This window comes from Podarcis bocagei, assembly GCF_964188305.1.
Source record: "Podarcis bocagei genome assembly, chromosome: 5".
In the NCBI taxonomy this organism is placed as follows: Eukaryota; Metazoa; Chordata; class Lepidosauria; order Squamata; family Lacertidae; genus Podarcis; species Podarcis bocagei.
Genome location: NC_138129.1, coordinates 82952667 through 82978301, shown reverse-complemented (window position 1 = coordinate 82978301; position 25635 = coordinate 82952667). Strand labels below are relative to the sequence as shown.

The 25635-nt window shown below is 42.5% G+C and overlaps 1 protein-coding gene and 1 long non-coding RNA gene across 3 annotated transcripts in view; one reads left to right on the top strand and one right to left on the bottom strand.

The window, feature by feature from the left end:
• The first annotated feature begins 1127 nt into the window (after nucleotides 1-1127).
• LOC308587424 (uncharacterized protein) lies at nucleotides 1128-21547 on the top strand. 2 transcript variants are annotated; one of them, XM_081195076.1, is made up of 4 exons: nucleotides 1128-1382; nucleotides 12340-12473; nucleotides 15512-15543; nucleotides 20970-21547. In XM_081195076.1, the coding sequence occupies exons 1-4, from the start codon at nucleotides 1350-1352 to the stop codon at nucleotides 21122-21124; spliced, it is 354 nt and encodes a 117-aa protein (XP_081051202.1). In that variant the 5' UTR covers nucleotides 1128-1349; the 3' UTR covers nucleotides 21125-21547. The 2 variants fall into 2 exon arrangements, 1 of the variants encoding a protein (XP_081051202.1); XR_014008358.1 differs by lacking the exons at nucleotides 1128-1382; nucleotides 20970-21547 and adding an exon at nucleotides 2844-3120 and having other exon boundaries at nucleotides 15512-15928.
• Nucleotides 11960-25635, bottom strand: part of LOC308587441 — a 36133-nt gene continuing 22457 nt past the window's right edge. The window contains exon 2 of the long non-coding RNA XR_014008385.1: nucleotides 11960-12568. This is a non-coding gene — a long non-coding RNA (uncharacterized lncRNA). The remainder of the gene's footprint in view (nucleotides 12569-25635) is intronic.

Below are 25635 nucleotides of genomic sequence, written 5' to 3'. Positions count from 1 at the left end.
GGAAAACTCAGTGGCAGGAATTTTGAAGCAAAGGTGGGCAGTGGAGTAATGCTAAGAAAAGAGAAGTCTGAGGGAAAGGCTTGACTACATTTTGCTAGGAGGAGTCAAGGGGGTATGTGGCTGCTAATTCTGGACCCTAGGGCCTTCTGTGTCTTTAAACATAGCATACAATAGGGAATTTAGATAGGTGTGTGTCCTACACTGATTGTAGCATGGAAGTTCTGGTGTGCAAGAGACCTTTGATATGATTGTGAATGCTGCATGTCAGTTTCAACCTACTAACAAGCAGCTGGCGCCGCTTGATCTCTCACTGCTAAATTCCACTGCCTCCCATCTGGACATGTGTAGTCTCTCCTTTGAAAAGATTGAGTTGACATTTTAGGGTACAAAAGTTCTGACCGTGTTACTCTGCAGAGAGAAGCATTTGACAGCCATACATGCAAGCCATCAGTTCATCTCCCCGGTCAGAGGCAGCATGCGTCTGAACCAGTGGTGGTGGTGGTGCAGCACAGGGGCAGTTGCCCCAGGTACAAAATTGTAAGGGGCACAAAATTTCAACACCCAGTCCTGCCTCAACACAGCTGCACGCTTCCGTTGCTGGGCTCCGTTGAAAACCAGGCTGTGTGAACCAGAAAACGGCCTCTCCAGACAATGGAACGACTCTTCTTATCTCTGCAGCTGTGATCTCCTAGGCGACGCAGATGCTGTTAGGCAGTTGAATGTGCATGTGTACTCCATACATTTCCCGTCCCTCCACATGGCCACGGGCACTGGCAACCCATGCTACGCTGCTGTTCCGAATACCAAGTGCTGGAAACTGCAGGAAGGGAGGGTGTTGTTGTACTCATGTACCTGCTTGCAGACTTCCCCATGGGCATCTTGTTGGCCACTGTGAAAAAATGATTCTGGACTAGACAGGCCACTGGCCTGATTAAATGGGGCTCTTACATTCTCGTGTAGTTGGTGTTACACTCAGAATGGCTGTGTGAAAGCAGGTCTATATTATGTTTGTACAGTAGGTGGCGCACCACACTTAGAACAAGAAGGCAAAAGCACTACCAACAAGACATTTGAAAAGGGGAATTTCACTGGAAATGTAGCTTTTCTTTACCATTCACTTCATTTACCATTCATTTACATTATAGCACACATTCTGGAAATACATGAATTAGGGTGTTGTTGTTTTTTAAAAAATGTTTTTATTTGGTAACAAAAGTACATATAGCTTCTCAATTTTCAATTCATAGAATATATATAAATTACTTATATGAGGCGGCAGAGGCAAAAGAGTATGTTTTGTTAAGAACATATTCTTTTGTGGCATATTCGTCTGTTGGTGGTTAGTAGCAATGGAATGTCCCCAGTCCTGTGTGATTAAACAGGTACGTTTTCCTTCTTTACTTGCTTATGTTTACTTCCCCCCTACCACCTATTCCATTTAATTAATTTTTAAATTAACTTTGATTTACTTAAGAAATCACATTGTCCTAAATGTGCGTATTCACTTGCTTTGGTCAGGAACTTGCACTTTTACAGGTGCCACATAATATCTGTTCCACATTTATGAGGAGCCAATCTTTTAGTGTGGCAGCACCTGAACTTTGGAACTCCCTGCCTATTGACAGTAGGCAGGCACCCTCCCTATGTTTTCGTAGATGGCTGCTGAAAATGTTTTTATTTCAGCAAACCTATTCAGATTTAGAATTTATAACTTACGTATGTTTTACAGTTTTATTGATTTAAATCTTTGTTTTTCATTATGTAACAATTTTGATTTCATGCGGGGTTTTTTTGTTTTAAGCAGATTGTGGATTTCAGCTGTATTTTATCTTCAAGTTCATTTGTACACCACTCGGGAGATATTTTTTAAAAAATTGTCTATTTGTGTGCTATGTTTTGGTTTGCAAACAAAGTGATAGGATAAGGCACAATATGTTTCCCTTTTCCTCCAAGGTCTAGCAAGAAGCAGAGCAGAAAGCAGGGGTGCTGTGGGGGGGGGGGCTGAGCCCTCAGCTTCCTGAACCGCCCCCCCTTCTTAAAGCTGAAGGGTTTTTTGTTTGTTTTAACTTTTGCCTAATAGGTGGCTGGATGCACTGAAAAACACTGAGACTTAAGAAACCTGCCTAGAGACAAATTAATGTACCAAGGAAATCTTGTTTGCACTCGTTAAGTCCTGAGAGGAACAGCCAAAACTGTGCCTAGCTTTTAAATGAACTCCAGCTTGTTTGGGGGAACTACACCAACTTTTGGGTGGGTGGTTTTCCTATCTCTACACAAGGGATGATTTGTAGGTGTCACTAACTGGGTCATTGCACAGAAGTAGAAGCAAACGGTTTCTGTTTCTCCCTGGTTCTGTGGCAATGAGAAAAAACAAGTCGGGCCCCATCTACGCTACACATATAAAGCAGCATCATGCCACCTTAAGCAGCCATGGCTTGCCTCAAAGTATATTGAGGGTATGTTCCCCTCACAGAGCTACAACCAACCTTTTCCCTCAGGGAACTCTTTGAACTGTAGCTCTGTGAGGAGATTAGGTGTCTCCTGGCAGTCCTCAGCACCTTAACAAACCTCAGTTCCCAGAATTATCTGAGGGAAACCACGGCTGTTAAAAAAGTTATAATACTGCTTTAAATGGTATAGTGCAGACGGGGCCTCACATCTTGCCCACAGATCGCCCTCGCAGCTCACAACAATTGGCAAGTTGCTAGTGCTTTTATTTCACTTGCGTCTGGATGGTGTGTAAACGGGCCCTCAGGCAATTTTGTTGCTAAGAGTATGAAAACAGTAATCGTGAGGGAGGCTGAGCTCTTTCATGTGACTCTCCCTCCATGTGGCAGGCTGTGTTGAGAGAGCACTTTTCAAATGAGAAGGACATTATCATGGGCAGTGCTTTTTTCTGGGCAGGGGGATGCAGGCGTACCCCTAAACATTTTGTGAATCTAGCGGGAGAAGAAACTAAAAATTTAACATTATTTTAGTTTCTTCTCTAGCACAGTGAATCGTCAGTTCCGTTGCTACCCCTGATGGTGGCCTCATTTCCTGTCACGGTGTTTCCTGAGTCTCAGATGGAAGCGAGCATTTAATGTGTGAAGTAGGAGTTGGAATCTAGCACAGTGATTGGTCAGTATTTTTTATTTTATTTTCCCTGATTTGAACTATAAAATGGTGATTTTAAAATGAGAGTACCCCTAAACATTTTTTAAGGAAAAAAAAGCACTTGATCATGGAAATTAAAGCCATAGGAATTGACTCCCTCTGGGGCTAGCCTGAAGACTTCAGGCATCCAAGACAAATACTAAAGCATAGCCCTTCTTAAGAATATAGAGGCATCCTGTTCCATAATAATAATAATAATAATAATAATAATAATAATAATAATAATAATAATACCCCCCCATCTGACTGGGTTGCCCCAGCCACTCTGGGCAGCTTCCAACATATATAAAAACATAATAAAACAATAAGCATTTAAAAAAAACATTCCCTGTACAGGGCTTCAGATGTCTTCTAAAGGTTGTAGAGTTATGTATCTCCTTGGCTCAGGGGTTGCATAACTCTGTACCCTCCAACATTTCGCCAATGAAAATAGGGACGTCCTAAGGAAAAGCAGGACATTCCAGGATCAAATCAGAAACAGGATGGCTTCTGTAAATCTGGGAGTGTCCCTGGAAAATAGGGGCACGTGGAGGGTCTGAATGTGGTGCCTTGTCCCACCTCTCCCTATCCCTGTGACTTGCCAGTCCTGGATGGCGTCATATTTGCGCTCTGTTTCATAGCTATGCCATTATATTCTCTCGAACTCAAGCTACTAACTTACCCAGTTCTTAGTTCAGGCATCATGCCTGCTTATTTCCTTGCCTGTTTCCCCTTTCTTCCATCTGTTGTGATCACTTGCTTGTTGTCTGGTTCCACCCCCCCCCCAAGTTCTCCATACTAGACCCACCACCAATCCTTCCTTTGTTCCTTGAAGCTAGAAAGAATCGCTCCCTATAATCTGCTCTGGCACAAAAGCAGCTGCCCTAGACAGTTGTCCTAGGTTGCCTAGCAATTAGACCAGACACAGTCTTATGCCCATTTACCCTCAGTAACACTTCTATAGGGAGAAAAGTGGATAAGGCTGCCCCCTTACTGCGCTCAGGAGTTTGCTATCTGACTTGCATTTGGCCAAGAAAGGGCAGTCGCTCCGTGGGAGAGCATCTGTCTTGCATGCAGAAGATCCCAGTTTCATTCTCCAGCATCTCCAAGGTAGGGGTGGGAGACAGATTCCCTACCTGAAACCCCAGATGTCACAAATGGCCTGGGGGAGTCAAATCATCTTTAAATGTAAGCCACATTTCAAAAGCTAAGGGAAGCATACTTCATATTTAGCCCAATCAGGAGCAACTTCTTGTTAAATCACTTTGAAACTTTTGCTTTTGTATAAAATGACGGACACATGTAATAAACACCGACAACAACATTGATGCTCAGTGGTTTTCCAGAAAACCTCTGTTCTCAACTATGGTACTTTACCACTTCTCAATATGATTTAAAAAACAACAACAAAAAACCTCCCAGATGGTGTACTGAAATGTAGCATACCATTAATTCCTTTCCATCTCCAATTTGGTGCTCAGTCACACTACCTTGAGTCTTCATTCAACATAGGAAGTGCCTTCCACTGGAAGAAAGGAATCCTTGGATCCCATTAACTTTTTTGTTGTGCCTTTTTGCCAGTGAGGCTTTCTAAGGGTGCACAAAGAGGCTGGGCAAAGGGAAGGAAAGCTATTCTTCGCCCATTTCTATAGGTCTATGGTGTGGCTGCTCTGATTATTATATCTGGTGTGTCATAAAAATTCAGACTTACTGCTGTTATTCTATAAGGTGCCAGTACAGAATCATGATTTGAGAACGAAGCGAAAGACTAGATGCTACATTTCATGGCTTCCATTGGTTTCATTCATTATGCTAATGATCTATTTAATGCCAGACTATTACCACTCCTAATGAAAATCCTCCAGGTATGGCTGTGATCAGATATTAGTCATAGAGTTTAATAGAAAGTAATATAGAAAAATGTGTGTAGAATTTAATGAGAGAAATCGGATGGAAGCATTTTTTTTTTATTCCAGTGCACAATTTTTAGCAATGCAATTATCTATTTTAAATTGTGAAGTCAGCAATGTGGTCAGCTTAAGGCAGGGGGGAGTGAGGGAAATCTAAAGGATTTAAACAAGACTACTAAGTATAGAAGAAGAAATTTTTAAGAGTGATCCATTTATTGTAAGGGAGAGAGTGAAAAATTAATGAATTAGTGTCTTCTTATAGGATCTTCAACTCATAACATTTGAGGGGAGGTGGAAGTGTTGAGAATAGAATAAAATTTGCTGTTGAGTCTGTTTCCCAAAATTCTCTCTCTGAGAAATGTCTGATATTTAATGAGGTTTTTTTTTTTAAACAACAACATCGTTATATGATGATAAGCATTCCACCTGATTTGCTTAGTTCACATTCAAGCTGTTCACAAGATTTGGCCCAAGCCTGAACTCTAAACCAAACCAGGCTGATCAAGGTGGATCTGAGAATCTGCTGAATCAGATTGAGATGGCCTTGGATCCCCATGGGTCAGGTCAGAGCAACCTGGGGCTGTCAAAAGGCAGAGTGGTCAGGCAACAAGAAGGAGGAGGGAGCGACATTGCTGTCCTGGTTTCATCATGCCACCAATCATTGCTGGTTGCCAAAAGGGGGAGGGCCAAGATATTGGGGTGCTCTGAGGGGTGCAACCCCATGAAGGCACAGCAGCAGGAGTGGTGCAGGAGGGAAACTTGTGGCCCCTATTGGAAAACCCAAGGAATGCTAGGGATTGCAAACTTCCAGATGTTGGGTTACAGCAGGGGTCAGCAAACTTTTTCAGCAGGAGGCCGATCCACTGTCCCTCAGACCATGTGGGGGCCATATATATATATATATATATATATATATATATATATATATATATGTATTGGGGGAAATATGAACGAATTCCCATGTCCCACAAATAACCCAGAGATGCATTTTAAATAAAAGGACATATTCTACTCATGTAAAAACACATTGATTCCCGGATCGTCCGCGGCCTGGATTTAGAAGGCGATTGAGCTGGATCCGACCCCCGGGCCTTAGTTTGCCTACCCATGGGTTACAGCTTTCATGATCTCTCATGGCCATGCTTGCTGGGGTTGATGGAAGTTGAAGACCAATAACATCTGGAGGGCCACATGTTCCCCATCCCTGCTTTAAGAGAACATGCCCCTATATGTGTTTTCTGGTAATGCATGGCTCAGCTTTTTCTCTCCAATACATTTAGGAATTATGAGGCGCTTATAGAATGCCTGTAAATCAGAGAAATGTCTTCTAAGCTTCAGTTAGGAGCCACTCTTACAACATTACACTTGAACTTGCATATGGGACTCGGAAAGATATAGCTGTGTTAAGGATAATTCATAAGGCTAGTGGTGCTGCTTTATCAGTTTTATGTTTCGTTTTGTGGATTGATTTTATTTTAGTGGATTTAAATTCCCTTGGCAGAGAGCTCACTGTCAGAAATAATATCCGCAACTTTGTCTTTATCTTAGGTTCCATGCCCAAAGTGGCAAATGATGATGGGACTCAGAGATGGCAACGGATGGTTTGTGCTGATTAGTTTAATTATGGCTGCAGCTGCAGGAGTGGTTTGCAGCATTAGGTTTTGTTGCATGGTTAGTTGCATGCTAGGGCAGCTCACAAAAATGTCCTCACATACAGTGGTACCTCTGGTTACAAACTTAATTCGTTCTGGAGGTCCGTTCTTAACCTGAAACTGTTCTTAACCTGAGATACCACTTTAGCTAATGGGCCCTTCCACTGCCACCATGCCGCCGCCGCACGATTTCTGTTCTCATCCTGAGGTAAAGTTCTTAACCCGAGGTACTACTTCCGGGTTAGCGGAGTCTGTAACCCAAAGTGTTTGTAACCCGAGGTGTTTGTAACCCGAGGTACTGCTGTATTGAAAGTATGTATTAGGAGGCAGCTTGGGTTATCTATGCCATGCATGCCAGCTTACCCCATGCAAACAGATCACATATTTGGCAAGTGCAAGAAGGGGCCTTACATATGTACTGACCCTCTTTTCCTCCCACAGAGGGAGAAATCATGATTGTCTCTCCTCTTATGTAGAGGAGTTCTATGTAGGTTTGTTAGTAGACTTCCTTCTCACATGTGTTAAACGTGTGGTTGGTGTGTGTGTGAAAGCTGCATCATGTTCTGGGGATGAGTGACCCTGAGCCGCCCCCCCCCAACCCATAACTTTGGCTAGTGTCAGAACATTTGACAGTGCAAATAAGGCATAGTGACATAATAATAATAATAATAATAATAATAATAATAATAATAATAATAATAATGATAGCTGTTGTTGTTGTTAATTGAATTTGTATACCGCCCTATACCTACAGGTCTCAGGGCAGTTACAACATAAAATCACAGTATAAAAACACAAAATACATAATAAAAACAAAAACAACCCAATAATGCCCCCTCCCCAATACATTTTCAAAGGGCATTGGAAGTCACTCAGCCAAAGGCCTGGTTAAAGAGGAATGTTTCGCCTTACACCTAAAGTGGTATGAAACTTTCTTACTAGTCATTCCAGCCACAGACAAAGATGTATGGGGAAGTATCCAGAACAGAGTTCCATTATCCTGCCATGAAAGCCCCCAGCGTGGTCATGTGAGCGTCTGACTGTCAACAAAAGGAGGAAGTCAGGCAAGAGCTTTTGCTGCTTCAGCATGAGAATGCATGACATTTCCCACACAATCCAATCTCCACCCAACATTGGGTGACAACATTTCAGGAAATGAATGGAATACTGCTGAACTACAGCAAAACAGTTCTGTGAGTAGCTGATGCAAAGCCATTGGCATATCTAATAGCACTGACTGTGACGGGGAGGGAAGAGTCCCTATTCAGTAGCTAATCTGAGCTGTTCCTATCAGACAAACAAGAATTGGTATTGAACCTTCATGATGGTAACTTCATGTTTTGTTTTCCTTCTGCTTTTCTGGAGAGAAGAGACATCCCAGTGTAAACATGCCACCCCATCCTCCTCCCTGCAATGCTGAGATCTACTAGGGGGATACTGAGGACTCAGCTATACAGCTGCAAATATAACGTTTTAAGTGTGTTGTAAAGTTCATTACACAAATGTGACACTAGATGGCGATGGTGAGCAAATTCAACATATTTTTCGAAAAGGGGGAAAAAATTAAGCATTTTCATACCTTTTTTTTAATGTGTCTAGATTCCACCTGAGTCTAAGAAAGAGGCAGTTGACAGACAGTTGTGGGTGCATGTGGGGGCTGGCTGAGGGTAGACTTGAGGTTGATGGGGCAGTGCCTCATTCAGCCTAATGTATCCAACAGAGCTGGAAGCACAGGCACTGAACTATGCAGCAAAGAACTACTAAACATTTTGCAAAGGAGGCAAATTTGCAGAGTGCAGTTTAGGGTGAACTCAGTTGTTGTCTCACTTAATTGATAAGATGGTTTAGAATGCTTCAGTGAAGTTGGACTTGACCAGATAGACAAAGATGGGGAATTAGATCCAGGTGATATATATTGTTAGACAAATATGTTTTCCTAGGATTTCTTTAACAAAAGAACAGTTGAAAGCAGGAGTGGTAAACTAGATCAGATGTAGCTTTAAAGCAAGGAGTGGAGAGCCTTTTTGGTGCCACAGGACAGATCCTTATCAGGATTGGCACTGCAGGCCAAATTTGGCAGGTGGGCAGGCTAGGATTGGCCTGCTGGCCCGATTGTTCCCCACCCCTGATTTAAAGGGGTGCTAGTTTTCCTGGGTGCCAGTTTTCATTGATCACCTTTTAGTCTGTTCCTGAACTAGGAGCAATTAAATATGAGATTTATTATTCCAGTGCAGTGACTTCAGTGGTTCTTATTGTGAAATGATTCAGAGGAAGGTACAAGGAGAACTTACTTAGCAATGATACAAAGCAATAATAAAACAATATATTTCTCTTTCAAAGGACCTGCTTAGTTAATCCATGGAAATGAAATGCAGTGGACTGGAGCCAGTGCTTTGGTGCAGATGACAAGCTATTATTTTTACGGGTTCATTAGGTATTCACTCACAGGCACTGAAATCACCTGAAGGCACATTCTAAGAAGCTAACTCTTGCCCTCAATCTTGTGGGTATGTTGAGGGCTGGCATATTACCCATCTTTTGTGTTTTCCCAAGGAGAAATGCATTTTAAAAATGACCTTTTAAAATGAAGGGACGCATACTGGTGGCCCTCAGCTCCCAGCCACTGTTGGTGCCTCTGTAGCAAGTCTGACCCTTATTACTACTAATGCACTTAGTGAAAACATGGATCTAGTTGCCATAAAGAGCTCATTGCTTTGTTTTCCACATGCCGTACTATCAAGATCAGCAAGCTTTCTACATCCATCCATCTGTAATGATTAGCATAACAGGTTGAGGAGGAGACTATGTTCAATGGCAGAGCCCATGCTTTGCCTGCATAAGAACCCATGTTCAGCTGGCATCTCCAGTTAAATAAGGACCGCACAGGTACTGCTGCTGCTTCTTTTTAAGGATCAAGTAGGAGGTGATGAGAAAGATCCTGCCTGAGACCCTGGAGAGCCACTGTCAATCAGAATCTACAAATCGTCTATGTTCAGACTTTACTATTTAAACCATCACACAGTGCACTTGGAAATTATGTATATTGGTTGGGATGTGTGTTGTCAACCAGTCAACTTACATGACCCCCAACACACACACACACACACACACACACACACACACACACACACACACACACTTTGCACCTTTTGTACTTCTCGACTCATAATCCACGTCTTATTACCTTTTAACTTAGATTTTCCATGCTACAGACCCTGTCTCTTCCTTTGAGACTTGGCTGCACGAGGGCCTGGCTTTGGAATAAAGCCACAAACCTGGGCTGAGTTCCGGACGAGACGTCTGCCTTCACTCAAAGCCCGAGGCATCTGCTAGTTTTTGGATTCCAGTAACCCTCCTACACATGGAGCTTGGAACGGTTTTATGCCGTATCATTTCAGCTCAACAAAATATTTTATATTTAACACAGGCACACACATGCCTCTTTCTGTGCTGCTTGTCTTGTTAAAGAGGACATTTAGAAGAGAGATCCAATGCACATCTACTGAGAAGTTAAGTCCCACTGATTTCATTGATACTTACTCCCAGGTTGGTGTGCAAAGGATGGCAACTTTGGCTACCCTGAACCAGAGGCTGGGATTCTCGGGACCATGGTTACCGTAAGCATTAGAGCGCCCTAATCCAGATGTTTCTCCTGTCCCCACTGCTGTCTGCTTGCCTGCTCTCTCTTCCTCTGGTCTAGAGGGAGCAACAGCAGCTGCTTAATCACTTCCCTTCCACACCCCCAGGCAGAACTGAGAATTGGGCCCGGAGTGGGTGGTGACAGGAGGAGGCATCTTGCCCAAAAGCCTCCTAATATCTGGAGATGCAAATCTCCTACATTCCTCAATCCTCAATGCTTTTATTTCTTTTTTAACCAGGAGCCACAATATCACATACATTTATGAGCCAAAAGGCAATGGAGGTCAGGTCCGTGTTCTAGTATTCATATTGTTACATGCCACCCCAATTTCCAGAAGTGGTGTGAGATTCCAGGGGTTGCAGGTGTGATTTCCAGGGTCCGTATTTCCTTTTGGGACAATGAGGTACAGCAGAGGTTGTTTTAATGATACAGTGGTACCTCGGGTTACATACGCTTCAGGTTACATATGCTTTAGGTTACACACTCCGCTAACCCAGAAATAGTGCTTCAGGTTAAGAACTTTGCTTCAGGATAAGAACAGAAATCGGGCTCCGGCGGCGCAGCAGCAGCAGGAGGCCCCATTAGTTAAAGTGGTGCTTCAGGTTAAGAACAGTTTCAGGTTAAGAACGGACCTCTGGAACGAATTAAGTACTTAACCTGAGGTACCACTGTATATGGTTTTATTTACACATATATACAACCTGCAGCTAGGTGGAGTGATTGCAGAGCATTCACATCCTATGAGGGTCTGGCTTCCCCCTTAAGGGCAGCATTGGGTTCAAAAGACAACAAAAAGCCATCCTCTGTGTTTCTTATTTCCAGTCTTGTCATCTCCAGCTCACATGGAGCTCTCCAACTCCAAGAACCTTCCCCCAGCCCACATCATTCAAAGTTGAAACTCTAAAGCTGGCCTTCGCCTTTGTTCACTAGCACCCAATAAAGAAGGGACCACACTCTCCTTTGCCTAGCAGTCTTGCCCTCTGATGCTTTCCTTGATGGGCCATCACTGGTCTTTGTCCCCTGCTAATGGCCCATCCAGCTAATTCTGCTGAGCTGGCTGGGCTCATTAGGATAATCAAATCTAGAGAGTTCTGTGTTGGGCAAAGTTCAACCAAACCTTGATTAAGTCTAACAGTTACTAAATCCAGGAATTATGGGGAGGATTTGGCACCCAGGAATTTAGGGGAATCTGGCCCCCCACAAACCCAAAACATCATGATGATGTATGTCATGAGAAACAGGCCCAGTTTAAACAGAGTGCCTGGCTGGCTGGTCTGCCATAGATGATGTATTCTAAATTGTATCTAAATGGTTGAGTAAAGCGTCTAGCCCAGGGGTCGGCAAGGCTTACCTTGCCTGGGCCAGTTCACTCCAGCAGAGATTCCCCCGTGGGCCAGATCGTGTGTGTCTGCGCAGATGCGATTTCCGGTGCAGCGCAAGCGAGTCCCCCGTGGGCTGCTTGTGGCCCATGGGCCTAAGGTTGCCTACCCTGGTCTAGTCCTTCGCTTTTGAGATTCTTGCTTCTTCAATGGGTCAGCAGAAACTACTCTGTATGTCTTGGTAGAGGGAGGAGTACGCAGTTAGGTGCAAGGTTTTTGGAGCATATACAGTGAACAGCTGGAGAAGAAGATGTGATATATTGTATTGTTATACTTGGAAACTGTACTGTACTAGAATCCACTGAATGAAGGGCGGTCTAGAATTTTTTCAGAAACAAAAAGTAAAGCAGCACAACCCACCAGAAGCTATAAAAGTGAATGGTATTAATACCATTAGTTAGGACTATTTTAAATGCTTCAGAAAAAGTGGATTGCCTGTTTCCTTTGTGGGTGTAATTACAGAATGGTGATCCTCAGTGTTTTAGAGGGGCTTTTGCAAAATCTTCCTGTTGGGTCCTATTTCTGTCCACAAGATGACAGCATATCCTGGAGGTGTCAAGGCCCCCAAAGTTCAGTGCAGACACTACAAGCCAGTTTCTCACTTTCTTTCCATTCTGTCCTAGGTTGAAAAAGCTTTGCAACCTCTTCAAGATGTGCTGCAGGCAGTGCAAAGTCCACCCCCTGGTCTCCAAGAAGGAACTAGAAATCAAGGCAATATTCAGAGGCCTGATGAACACAACTTCTTCAGAAAATCCAGGTAAGGAAATGTCCTCTGCTGAGCAGGAATCATGGTGAGGTCAGTGAGAATCTGACTGGCTGGGTCTTGGATTCAGGAAGCTTTTGGAGGCAGCCCTTTGGAAGAAGGGAGATGATGATTCTTTTACTTTCCTACTGACCATATACACATATACATGCATACTTGCATACCTAAACTACTTTGAGGGTCCCCCCCCCACAACCAAGTGCTATATAAATTTTATGAAATAAATCAAATGAATGTACATTCTGATGTCCCTTGTATATAAATGTATGTTTGAACACACATGAATCCTGTGCACAAACAGACTCACATTTATTGTCAAAACATAGGGTATGTTTCTCTCCCTCTCTCTCTCTCTCTCTCTCTCTCTCTCTCCCACACACACACACACACACACACAAACAAAAAAATCTGTAGAAGTATAGAAAAGGAATCCTTTACAAAAATGGTTAGTAGAAACTTTAAAATGAACTCTCCAACTTTTTTTTTTTTAAAGTCAAGCATAGCATTGCCTTCAGTGAAATAAGCCATACATGAATGTATGCTGGTAACTTCAGTAGAAGAATCCAGTAGCCGATGAGGAAAGAGGCCATAAAAGACATGTCCAATACTTCTAGGGATCAGGCAGGATCACATTTCAGCCCATTTATCCTCTCTGCCTCTCAGTCACAACTGATCCCAGTGACATAAAGTGTGTGGCTATTTTTGTTTTTAATCCTCTTCCTGCCTGGTCTGAAAAACTCAGCAGGTGAAAATTTTCTCATCCCTTTATACCCATGTCAGGAAAACCTTAACATGCTTAATTTATTTGTGTCAGGCTACTATTAAAAGCAAGACCAGAAGGGAAGGTGAATGAGGAATAATGACTCCCTTGACTTTTTCTTTTTTAAAAACTCTTTTGTCTCACTGTGCAAGGAAGGGTGAATAGGCAAGCATCCCTTGCAAGGCTCTTGGATGGTTTTAGGATGGTGTTGTCAAGGTCTCCAGAACGAGAATTTTCCAATCTCTTTTAATATGTTCCCTCTTTAGAAGATTAATGGAATTGTCTTAGTCCAGTTTGTTTCCTTTCCATACAAGTAAACTGGTAACTCCATTACTTTGAATGACAGTGCGGATTTTTAAAGCAAAATTCTGCACCCTTTAAAAATGTAATTCAAAAACAAAATACAAGGTGGTCCAAGGTGGTCAAAACTTTTCAGTAAGCGTGGCAAGAACTTCGCTTTCTAGCTGCTCCCAAAATTGATGAATGTTATTGTTGTTTTAAGCAAATAGCCCATCACACAGATGCTGAGAGGTGGTCATTCATGCTTGGCTTTCCTCATTCATGCATCTGCTGCACAGCTGATTGGTGGCTACATGAGACACACCGCCCCTCCCAAGAGCTCCATACCAGCTTTAACTGACTTTGGTAGGGTGTGATTGAATCCCACCTGAAAGCAGTGGCAGTCTGAGGGGCCCCCACTTGTTACTGTCCTGTAGAATCTTGATAGATCCATTGGCATTTGTGGTAAGAAAGCAGGGAGATAATGAAGCTTTGGATATATGGTGTACTGTTCCTCAAGGGATTCAGGCAACTACAAAGAAGGTCTCTGTTACTAGGTCTTTAATCAGTACTGACTGGTATTTTCTGAATACTCGCATTGCTTATTTTGTGACAGTATTCACTGGTACCGGCACTTCTTTTTGCTGCCTTTGGCAGCCATTTTGTGCTGGCACCCACAGGACTTTTATCAGTATTTGGGTAATGGAACCTCATTTTTTAAACTCCCTCACCAAAAAAGCACTGGGTACTATTGTTAGTAGTGCTAGGCCTCCCTGCAGGTGAACTTACAAGACCATAGCCATGCACCGTCTCTCAAGCTTAGAGTCTGGGTTCAGATCCCTGCTGGAGGCTGGGATCATGACAAATAATAGGAATGGAATATTACTTCTCCACCTCCTCCTTTCCCCAAAACTTGGAAATGGCAAGTGAACCAGCTGTGCCTCCATCCCACCATATGCTCCTAAAATGAAAAGCAATTATTTCTGTTGTCAAGGAGTCACTGAAAAATGTGGATCTTAGCCTTGGGGGAGATCTGTAGCCTTTGTCATTCTCCTTGCAAACAGGAGATTGTATTCAGGCTGTCTGAAAAATAAATCCATAATGATGTCACGAAGCTGGGCTATAAGTGGGATGGGGAACAGGAAATGTAATGGACTGACTTCATCAGCACTCAGATCTAGTTCTAGCTGGTTTGGCATGACAAATAAACTTCTGAGGGAACACAGACACAATGATGGTGTTTCCTAAGAAAATGTACATTTCTCCTTGCTTTGGGACAAGCTCTTGTAAACAAACAAAAATGGTTCTGCAGGGTTTCAGCGTGGTGCAGCTGTGTAGTTCCTACTGGCTACTGTTCGCCACATCTCCAACCCACTTCTCATATAATCTGATTTGCATTATAGGTTTTTTTTTGGGGGGGGGAAGAGGTAAGGTGAAGAATGAACATATAAACCCACATATGCTGCATTGTTAAAAAAAAGAGAGAGAGAGAGACATCCCATATAACCAACAAGGGAAAATGTAAGACTAGGAACAGATCCATATTACATTTGTAATGCAAGTTGCAATGCAAGGCTCTTAAAATGCACATACAACACATATTTAAAGCACATCTTCCCACAAAGTGTCCTGGGAAATGTAGTTTGTTAAGGGTGCTGGGAATTGTAGATCTGATAGGAGTGAACTATAACTCCCAGGATTATTTGGAGGGTGGAGGCGGAATGTGCTTTAAATGTTTGTTTTGTACAGAGCCTTACTGTTGCGATCACTTTATACCATATATCATGTCTGTTTTTACCTCTATCTTTGTACCCGAGACAGTTTTTTGAGTTATGGAAAGCACTGCATGCATTTGAATTGCTGTGTGGGGGTAAATTTGTTAGCATTCTTTCAACAATGCTGAATAATCTCATGTAAATCAGCCTCAGTTTGTATCTAAAACCACTTTTATTCTGAAATAAGTTCCTATACCTGAATTTCCATCCATTAACAGTTCCAACAGCAGCTCCTTCAGAATCTCACCAGGTAAGTCATGGATGCCAGAATGTATTTATGTATTTATTGAGCATAGCTTTGGCATAATTTGAGTCCTGTAGGACAATGGGGATTAATTCGAGATATGCCGCCAGAAAACACTCTTCAAATGCAAATTTTGATGCAGATTAATGCCTGAAAGCATAGATTTAATAATAACTGTATTTATTATACAAAAAGCACTGAAATAACTAAAGCTGCAGTCCTATACACCAGTGGTGAAAAACCTCAGACCCAGGGCTCTGGGAACTCACGAGGCAATTCTCCTTATTGGCTTCCTCCTTTGCCAAATGAAACATTTAAGATTTTTTTTCTCTTTTTATTTATTCCAACCTTCTCCTCCTTTTCATGGTTTTGTGCTTTCTCAGTTATGGCTCCCCAACTTTGGAATACTTTCTTCAGGGGTGATCATCTGGCATGGATTCTTTCTCTCCCCCACCACCCAGTGCCAGGTGAAGTTCTTTTTTATCTGTGTGAATCTTTTAGCTTTTTAGATTGTGTTTTTACCTGGCTTCACCCTGACATACATATATTTTATGCAGATGTACATTGTCCTTCAGTATAAATATGTCCAGAGAAGCTTACATAAACTTTATTTATGGTCTTAGTATGGAGGAACTTTCAACCTGGTGAGCTCCTCCCACCTGCAATCTGAATGGTATAGCTCAGTATGTATAGGTCAAGTACAGTGGTGCCTCGCAAGACGAAATTAATTCGTTCTGCGAGTTTTTTCGTCTAGCGAATTTTTCGTCTTGCGAAGCTCGGTGTCGGGAAAGTTTTGGAAAAGCTTCAAAAATCACCAAAGTCTTCAAAAACCTCAAAAAAGGCTACCACACCGCGTTCTATGAGTTGCTCCTTGAAGTCAAGTCGCAACTGTATTAACGGTGTTAAGAAAAAGGAAACAAACTTGCAAGACATTTTCGTCTTGCAAAGCAAGCCCATAGGGAAATTCATCTTGCGAAGCAGCTCAAAAAACACAAAACCCTTTCGTCTAGCGAGTTTTTCGTCTTGCGAGGCATTCGTCTTGCGGGGCACCACTGTATGTTTGTGACCCCTGTTACCCAAAAAGACAGAGTGCCTCCAGAGTGTTACTAATTTGCAGGGGGATTCAGGCGTGTACTGTAATTCTAGTTTTGTGAAATTAAAGTGATTTAAAGCAAGCTGTCACCCCAGCACCACCAAACCACTTGAAACAACAACAACAAAGACCCCACTGGACGTTTTGCAGTTAGGAAAGTGACAGGGAAACACATTGAAAAGTGTTAGCGCGAAAAGCTAATGGCGGATTTCCTCCGAGCTCCGGAGGGAATCGGCTCTGTAGAGGACGGGTCCTGCCGCGGCGGCGACGCGGGGACCCTTAAAAACCACAGGCGCGGATGCCTGTGGACTTGGTGACTCAGTGGGCACCGTTTGCGCCCCCCCAACCCGCGAAGAAGCCTTTTTAAAGGCTTCGGAGCGGGGGACGGAGTGTGGCGTGGTGCTGTGAGTAAACCGCTACTTCTACGGAGTGAAGCCGCAAGCCATGGCTGGAGAGCGCTGACTTTCTTCCTTGAAATTTGGACCATAAAGTAACAACCCGTGAGTACTACGGAAATTGGACTTAAAATCTTTTTTTTGAATTTCGGCACGATCGGGGGGAGTGTCAAAAGGAAGTCCGCCCCCCCAGTTTTGTAGTCAATTTAAAGCAAGAACCGGATAACTAAGGTCGTGAGACCATTTCTCTTGTTGTGAAACGAAAGTTATTAATTCCACGATTTGGTAATACAAGTACAGTGTTTAAGGATAAGAACTGTTTTTTTATTTGTAACCTCCCCTGGATCCGGGAGCGATCCGTAAGAGAGTCGGCTGAGGAGATACAAGGAGTTTGACAGCTGTCAAACGGGCTGTCAAAGTTAGGAAAATTAATTTGTGGCTATCTCTGCTGGTTATTTTGTTACATTTGACTTTAAGTCGCTGAAAGTAAAGAAGAAACAAAATAAAACAAAGTAAGCTGACTGTTGGAGAAAGAATACTAAGTAACCAGAATCCCTCTAGAGGGGGTTCTGGACATTACAATGGCTGCAGATGGAAAAATACAGGCTGAGTTGGAAAGAATGTTCTTTCTTGTGGGAAGATTGCAAGAACAGAGTGAAGTTATGGCTACAGATATCAAGACCTTGGATGCTACAGTAAACAAACTTGCTGAGGGCACAAAAGACTGGACTCAAAAAAATCTTGCAGCTGAACAAGAAGAGGAATTTGTTGTTTCAGAGGAATGGGAAGGAGGAGTTGAAAAGCCGTTGGTGAAAGAGGACAACCAGAGGCCTCCAAAATTGGATTACAAAGAATATAAGATTTGGACAATCAAAATTTGGCTGGAAATCGAGAAGGAAGAATATAGAGACTTTCCCAAAGGGATATTGGAAGACCCTTGGATTACAATCTTGCAGAAGGAGAAAGATGGAGCCTTTGGGACATTTGAGACATTTGGATTTAAAAGAAATATGGAATACGTCTTGGGCTCCAGTCTTGATCGTGGAGGACTGGCTGGAAGAAATATTGACCTTATTGGGACAAAGCTTCTCCGAGATATGAGGTTCAACATAAAGGACTATCGACAAAACCGGCTGAGAGGGACTGTGGGAGATTTGAGGGCCTCGGACGTGAGAGATCCAGGCTGAGAACTGATTGGCTTAGGCTATTTTTTGGGGGGGGGATCGAAACCGGGAAAGGGGGGGGGGAGAAAAATTTGGGAACGTAAAGGGTGTACAATTATAAGCTGTCTTTTGGTATGTAATCAATATAAAAATTGGGAATTTCGTGGAAGAGAATTTGGGTCGACCTTAGAAAAGGGTGTAAGGATTTATATTATGGTTTAATTTAGATATATAAGATAAATGAGGCTATTAAGACAAATTAAGTAAAACATTGATAAGGTTATAGTGGAAATAATGAACTTGCTGAATTAACTATTGGAATGGGGATACAAGAAGGGGAGGGGCGGGGAGGTCAGGGATAGAGGTTAAGAAATTAAGGATAGGAGATTATACGTGTGTGTTTTTGTTTTTGTATGTCTGTATGTTTGTCTTAAATGTGTAAAACCAATAAAAATTTTATATAAAAAAAATGAAAAGTGTTGGACAAAACGTGTGGGCCAAATGAACGATTAACAGCAAGATGTGTATAAACGCCTTTCGAACTAGCATTTTCTCCAGCCTCCTGGGCTAACTGCATGCTTTTGCGGTGGAATCGCCACACCTCCTCCTCCTCCTCCTCCTCCTCCTCCTCTCTCTTCCTATTATTCTCCTAAATGTGTGCTTGTCAAGATGTGTTTGGAACCCGACAACGGATCTGGAGCAGAGGAGCAGTGGGTGGAAAATGGGCCAAACACTCATCACTTCCCCATTCCTGCCCTGCCACCTCTCTCTTTTTTATTTTTTTAAAAAAGTTCTTTGGTCTGTTACATGCATTTAAATGTTGTCCAATTTCATCCTAACTTTCCCCTATTTGGTTATCTTACTTTCTCTGATGCTGCTGATTTCTCCCTTCACTGGAGCTAAGAGCAAGAGATCATTCATAACTCAGACTCTTCCTTACATCTAGAAGACATCCCATAACTACTAATAAAACTAGTGGTTTTAGAAAGTGAGACAAATTGCAATGGCTTTGTGCTCTCTCTCTCTCTCTCTCTCTCTCTCTCTCATTTTCTTGTGAACCAGTGGAAAGGAACTTACTTTATTCCATCTCTATTTCCCCTCAATTATGTTCCTCTTTTTTAAAAAAACAACAACAACCAGACCTCACACATCTGTGTTATAAATCCCAGGATTACCTAGGATACAGATGATGAAAATTGACATTTTCAATCCCAGCATTAGCCCTGTCTTAGTTCATAATGCTTAGCATTTATGTGATACTTTTATCTTTCGAAAGTGATTTGCAAGGATTAATTGGTCAATATCTGTATTATTTGCTTCCATTTACCATATAGCAAGCAGAGCAGTAAGCAGTAGGGGTGAAGGCAGACACAGTACTGATTCCAACTGTACAGTTTTAGGGCATGCACACCGTAGAGCTACATGAGCTGCATGGTGTCTCCACTAAAACTGGAATGTTCAAAGTGGCTTAATGTATTTCTTCTTTAAAGAACAACGTGTGAAAAATACAAGAGACAAATCTACACTAAACACTTAATCTGGTCATTTTCTTCTTCTTCGGAAACCCTGTGAACTGAAGTTTAGAAGTGGTGGGATGTTGTTAGGGATCTCTAACACGCCATTCTTGGCAAAACAAACTACAGTCCTTGGAATCCTTTTAAGAAAACCATTGGCTCCCAGTACATTTCTGAGCACAATTCAAAGTGTTGGTGCTGACCTTTAAAGCCCTAAACGGCTTTGGTCCAGTATACCTGAAGGAGCGCCTCCACCCCCATCGTTCAGCCCGGACACTGAGGTCCAGTTCCGAGAGCCTTCTTGTGGTTCCCTCATGGTGAGAAGTGAGGTTACAGGGAACCAGGCAGAGAGACTTCTCAGTAGTGGCGCCTGCCCTGTGGAATGCCCTCCCAGCAGATGTCAAGGCAATAAACAACTATTTTACTTTTAAAAGACAACTGAAGGTGGCCCTGTTTAGGGAAGTTTTTAATGTCTGATGCTGTATTGTTTTTAATATTCGGTTGGAAGCCGCCCAGAGTGCTGGGGAAACCCAGTCAGATGGGCAGGGTATAAATAATAAATTATTATTATTATTGGCAGTTAAAACCAGTATAAAACAGAGAGTAGTTTATCCCTGTGCTTAATATGTAAATGCAGAGACTTTTACAGGTATATGGGAGGTAGAGAAGATGCCTTGCCTGCAGAAAATCCCAGGTTCATTCCCTGGTATCTCCATTAGAAGGATTGGGTAGAAAGTGATGAGGAAGACCTTAGCCGGAGGGGAGATCCACACCATGGATTCAACATTAAAGCACATCCAACATACATTTAAAGTACATGGCTTCCCCTTAAATAATATTGGGAACTGTAGTTCGTTAAGAATGCAGGGGAATTGTAGCTCTGTGTGGGGTAGACTACAATTTCCAGGATTCTTTGGGGCAAATAATCTCCTTTAAATGTGCTTTGGGTGTACTTTAAATTTATGGTGTGTATCTGATGTCTGACCCTGGAGAGCCACTCTAAGCTAGAGTAGACAGTACTAAACTTATACCAGATTGATTTGGCGGAAGATAGCTTCCTGTGGATTGTATGCAACATTAGTCCTACTCAGAGCAGACCCATTAAAAGTAATGCGCAAGACTAATTTAGGACAATTAATTCCATTGGGTTTGCTCCCTTTGTTCCAAGTGCAACGGTTGTGACAGGTCCTCAGTGTAAGTTTGTTTGTGCTCCTGAGTATTTTGTTTTGTATAATTTTGCATCCCATCTTTTTTTTGTCTAAAACAGGTAATGTAAAGCAACTAAAGCATAATACCGGTATGTACAATGACCCCTACAACAGAAAGTGTTTTAACTCTTGGGGAATTTGTCTCTGCATCTCTTTTTTTCCACATGAATTATATCCAGCTATGTTTTGCATCTCTGTGCTTTTATTACCCTAAGTTCTTCAATTAATAATAGAGCTTCCTTTGAAGGTGAAAAATATATGACATTGTTCTAAATAGACTACTGAATCTAACTATGTCATCATTAAGGACAAATGTGGAAGAATGCTTTTAGTCATAGTCAGTTCTTATTTATCAGGGAAATTCTTGTTTGAATTTATTTTGCTGGACACTGGGTGAGCTTAGGGAGACTCCCATCTTGAGGAGTGATCATCCACCAGAGCACACCTCTTTGGACTGAGTTGGCATCTGTTTATCAATAACGTCCCAGTTTGTTTTATCGTGCAAATGTTTGATTTAGCTGCCGTCCAATGAGTTCTGATGTCCAGCATGTTGAGTGCTTTGATAATGTGGCTCAATAAAAGATATCTTACACTGATAACTCTCCACCTTGAATGATCTCCACATCTCCTCTTATTTGCCCATGTTGCTCAACATAATGCTTCTCCAAGGTCCTTTGATACACAACACAGAACCCAGCAATGAGCCCTCATTAGCACCAGTAGTTTAAAATGTCTTCCTGTGCCATTCAGATGCCAGCCTCTGCCTTCACCTATTCCCTTCCTTCTTGTGATGTCATCTGTAGCAAGCTACCTGACAGGGCTGGCTTTCTGCACTCCTATATTTGTGCCTTTTGACAAGTTGCTCTAAGCAGACAGTTTTATTCTGATTTCATTAAACTATTTACGCTGCCACTGCCCTAATTCATTTCAAAACTCTTCTCTTCTCAAAAATTGACCAGGCTCCCCTCTATAGATGCCGCTGACCATGAAAAGCTTCTTTTCAGGCACATTTTTAAATGGCAACTCTTACGCAAATCATTAGTAGAAAGCTGTGTGGTCCATCAGATTTGATGTTACTTTCTTTACACAACTGTCTGCATGTGGTAGGATTTCAGTGCCTGTGAACTTGGCCTATGTGGCTGACCAGAGATGAGTTGGAATCAGTGCTCCATTGAAATAAGGAACTAGCTGGTGACAAAAATAAACACTGTGGGCGGAATTCAACATTGCACTCTTCTGATTCTTTCATTAGCACAAGTATTTTTGCTTGCCCAACAGACCAATCTCCCCTCTCTTTCCACTGCCCCACATGCTGTTCTGGGGGTTCTACAGACCCTCCAGAGTGCATTTGGGGGAGGAATAGGGGGAACTCAAGGGAAGGAGATTGGGTGGAAACACTAGCATTCCAGTTTACAGTTGACACTGGGCCTGTGTGATTCAAGTTATGATTTAACCAATCCTTTGCCTTCTGGCCAAACACTGACAAAACCCTTCTTTCAAACATTTTTTCTTCGCTTCTGGAAGCATCACTTGACTCTGGTATATATCACAGTCATTCTGTGTTTGTATTGTAATCATGACAGGTTGCCATAAATCAACCAAAGAGGACAACCAAAGAGGAAAACCCTCCTGTGGTTTTTCTTCAGATTGCTGGCCATATCCCATAGGCCCATCGGCATCCTTATGAATTAGAACAACAGAACTGGCTGTTGGATTTGCCAAATCCACAACTCCGAGCTCTTCATGAATGGGATGGGTGGGTGGACATATGGGCAAAAAAATGGATTTAGAAATAAAAACATGAGGACTTGATAACTTAAACAGATGCAAATGGACCACTGAAGTAACATACTTATATCTCGAGGAGATTATCTCCATCTTTAAAACAACCCCACAACTTTAAATTTATTAGGAAATAGTCATTTGAAAACACTGATTAGAGGGTTGCAATGGGCCTAAACTCAGCCCCTTTGAGCTCTCTTGAGCCTGACAAACTTCAGACATTTTACCACCTAAGAAATTACAGATCTTTAGAGAAAACTAGATTGTGAAGTGTTCTGGTGAAAACTTCTCCTAGGTCCGTTCAGTCTTGTGATGCCACCATCAAATATACTGTTCACGTGTTGATGAGGCCATACTTATCACATGTGTTGACTAGTTCACTAAGCATCAAAATACTGCAGACGGTTCTGAACTGGCACATGCAAATCTCTGAGACTGGATGGAGATCTATATCGCATGGATGGAGATCACATTAGATCCCTTTCCCTTGGAATGCAACTTGCACCATGCAAGTGGAGCAACTGAATCTACATCTGAGACCATGGGTCTTGATCCAGTGAAGGAATCAGAGCACATAAGCCTGCTTATTTTTGTTGTTCTCCCTTGCTCTGTTGAGAATAAGCTTTTAAAAATACAAAACAAGAAGTTACTCCCTTCCTGCCACTGAATTTTAGCCCAAATAAAATGTAAGCCCCCCCCGTTTCAGTGATGAAGCTTGGGAGATATCAGAGAGTGCCTCTAAATGTCTAGGGTCTATCTCCTCTCTCCATTTTTGTTGCAGCAAGTTTGCCCCTTTCTTTTCCTTAATTTATGTTTCTCCATACAAGAATAGGCAGTCCTGGGACTCCTTCTACTGTAACATTTTTCTCCAATGAAGTCTTACTCAAATTTTTACTACGAGCCTAGGTGGGAAAGCGTCATTTCAGTGGCTGCCTTGGTTCCCTGTTGCATTCTGGATTGATTCCAAAGTGGAAATAATGATCTACATAGCCCTTAGCAGCCTAAGCCCAGCATATTCAAGAGGCAATTTTCATAGGCTACCCTTGATATAGAGCATAAGAGGAATTAAAGATCCATATCAAAGGCTGTATGTTCCATTCCAACCACGGTCAATGGATCCTGAGTTTGCTCAATAACAGACAAATCAATCTGCATGGTAAGAAATATAGGGCTGTATCCGATGGTTGTTATTGTGTGGGTTACCTCATCTGCACCATGCTAAAAACCAAAGCTGAGAAGCATGTGATGCTTGGAATACAAACAGCAAAACCCACACATTACCATGATTTTCCATATTTCCTGACGGCTAGATTAGATCAGAAAAAAACAGAGGAAATGAATATCTTGTTAGTATTTCTGTTTCCCTCCTCTGCATCATTAAATGTCCATGTAACATCTCCAAAGAGACTAAATTAGATCTTGACTTACAGGGAAAGCATCCTTTTTGGGCCTGCCAGGAACTAAGACAGCGTCTGGAGTCAGATGCCAGGTTGCTGAGGTAGGAAAGGAAGCACTGAATCAAGGGAGGCACGTTGGTATGAGAGAATGATCTCTGCCTTTTTTGACGTGTGTTCAGTCACTCACTATTGTGACCAAGAAATGGAACCAATTGAAGGATTTTGAAGACAGGCGTTATCTCAGTTGCAAGTGGGTCCCCTTAAGTTCATAGGGACAAAGTTAATTCAGATTGACTTAAGCTTCCAATACTGTATGCATACAGTAGGCAAAGTACAGCATTTTAGCGTGTCAGTTAGATGATTTTAATTGATTGATTCGGCTTTCCACCGTTTTGTTTTTGTTTACCAGGTTCCCCTCCTCCCCATCTCTGCTGTGATTGTTTTGTCTGGTTGTTTCCTGTCTTGTTTGAATTTCTTTTATTACATCATATTTAATTATAATACTGCTAACTACTCTGGAAACGTCTTAGCTAAACAGTGGCATATATATTTAAATAATTGAATAAACAAATACCTGGTTCTGGTTGGCTCCTAGAGCCATGATGTCACCAAAAACCCTTGTCTGGAGCAATTCTGTACTTTGAAGAATTATTTTAAAAATTAATTAGGCAATGACCGAATGGATAAACATATGAAGAAGAAGAGTTTGGATTTGATATCCTGCCTTTCACTCCCCTTCAGGAGTCTCAAAGCGGCTAACATTCTCCTTTCCCTTCCTCTCCCACAACAAACACTCTGTGAGGTGAGTGGGGCTGAGAGACTTCAAAGAAGTGTGACTGGCCCAAGGTCACCCAGCAGCTGTGGAGCTGCTGGGTGACCTTGGGCCAGTCACACTTCTTTGAAGTCTCTCAGCCCCACTCACCTGTGAATGCCTGTGCGCTGCCTTTAAATACCAAAAAAGGGAGCAGGGGAGGCAGGGTAAGATGACAGCTGAGCTAGCCTTCAGTTTCCAGGTATGCACATCTTTCATTCTAGTTGCAAAGCCAGAATCATGCATTTCTATACCACTCTTCATCCAAGGATCACAGGAAGCGTTACAATATCAAACAAAAAAATACACAACTAGTAACAAAAAAGCAATGCCCCCGCACAGTTTAAACAGCCATAGGTAAAGGGACCCCTGACCATTAGGTCCAGTCGTGGCCGACTCTGGGGTTGCAGTGCTCATCTCCCTTTATTGGCCGAGGGAGCCGGCGTACAGCTTCTGGGTCATGTGGCCAGCATGACTAAGCCACTTCTGGCAAACCAGAGCAGCACACAGAAACACCATTTACCTTCCTGCCAGAGCGGTACCTATTTATCTACTTGCACTTTGATGTGCTTTCGAACTGCTAGGTTGGCAGGAGCAGGGACCGAGCAACGGCAACTCACCCCATCACGGGGATTCGAACCGCCGACCTTCTGATTGGCAAGTCCTAGACTCTGTGGTTTAACCTACAGTGCCACCCACGTCCCTTAAACAGCCATAGATTGTTTAATTAGCCAA

Coding starts and splice junctions, on each gene's coding strand:
- LOC308587424 (XM_081195076.1), top strand. CDS start 1,350: ATGGAATGTCCCCAGTCCTGTGTGATTAAACAG. Junction 1,383..12,339: donor AGTCCTGTGTGATTAAACAG/GTACGTTTTCCT, acceptor ATTCTGTCCTAG/GTTGAAAAAGCTTTGCAACC. Junction 15,544..20,969: donor CTCCTTCAGAATCTCACCAG/GTAAGTCATGGA, acceptor TGTCTAAAACAG/GTAATGTAAAGCAACTAAAG.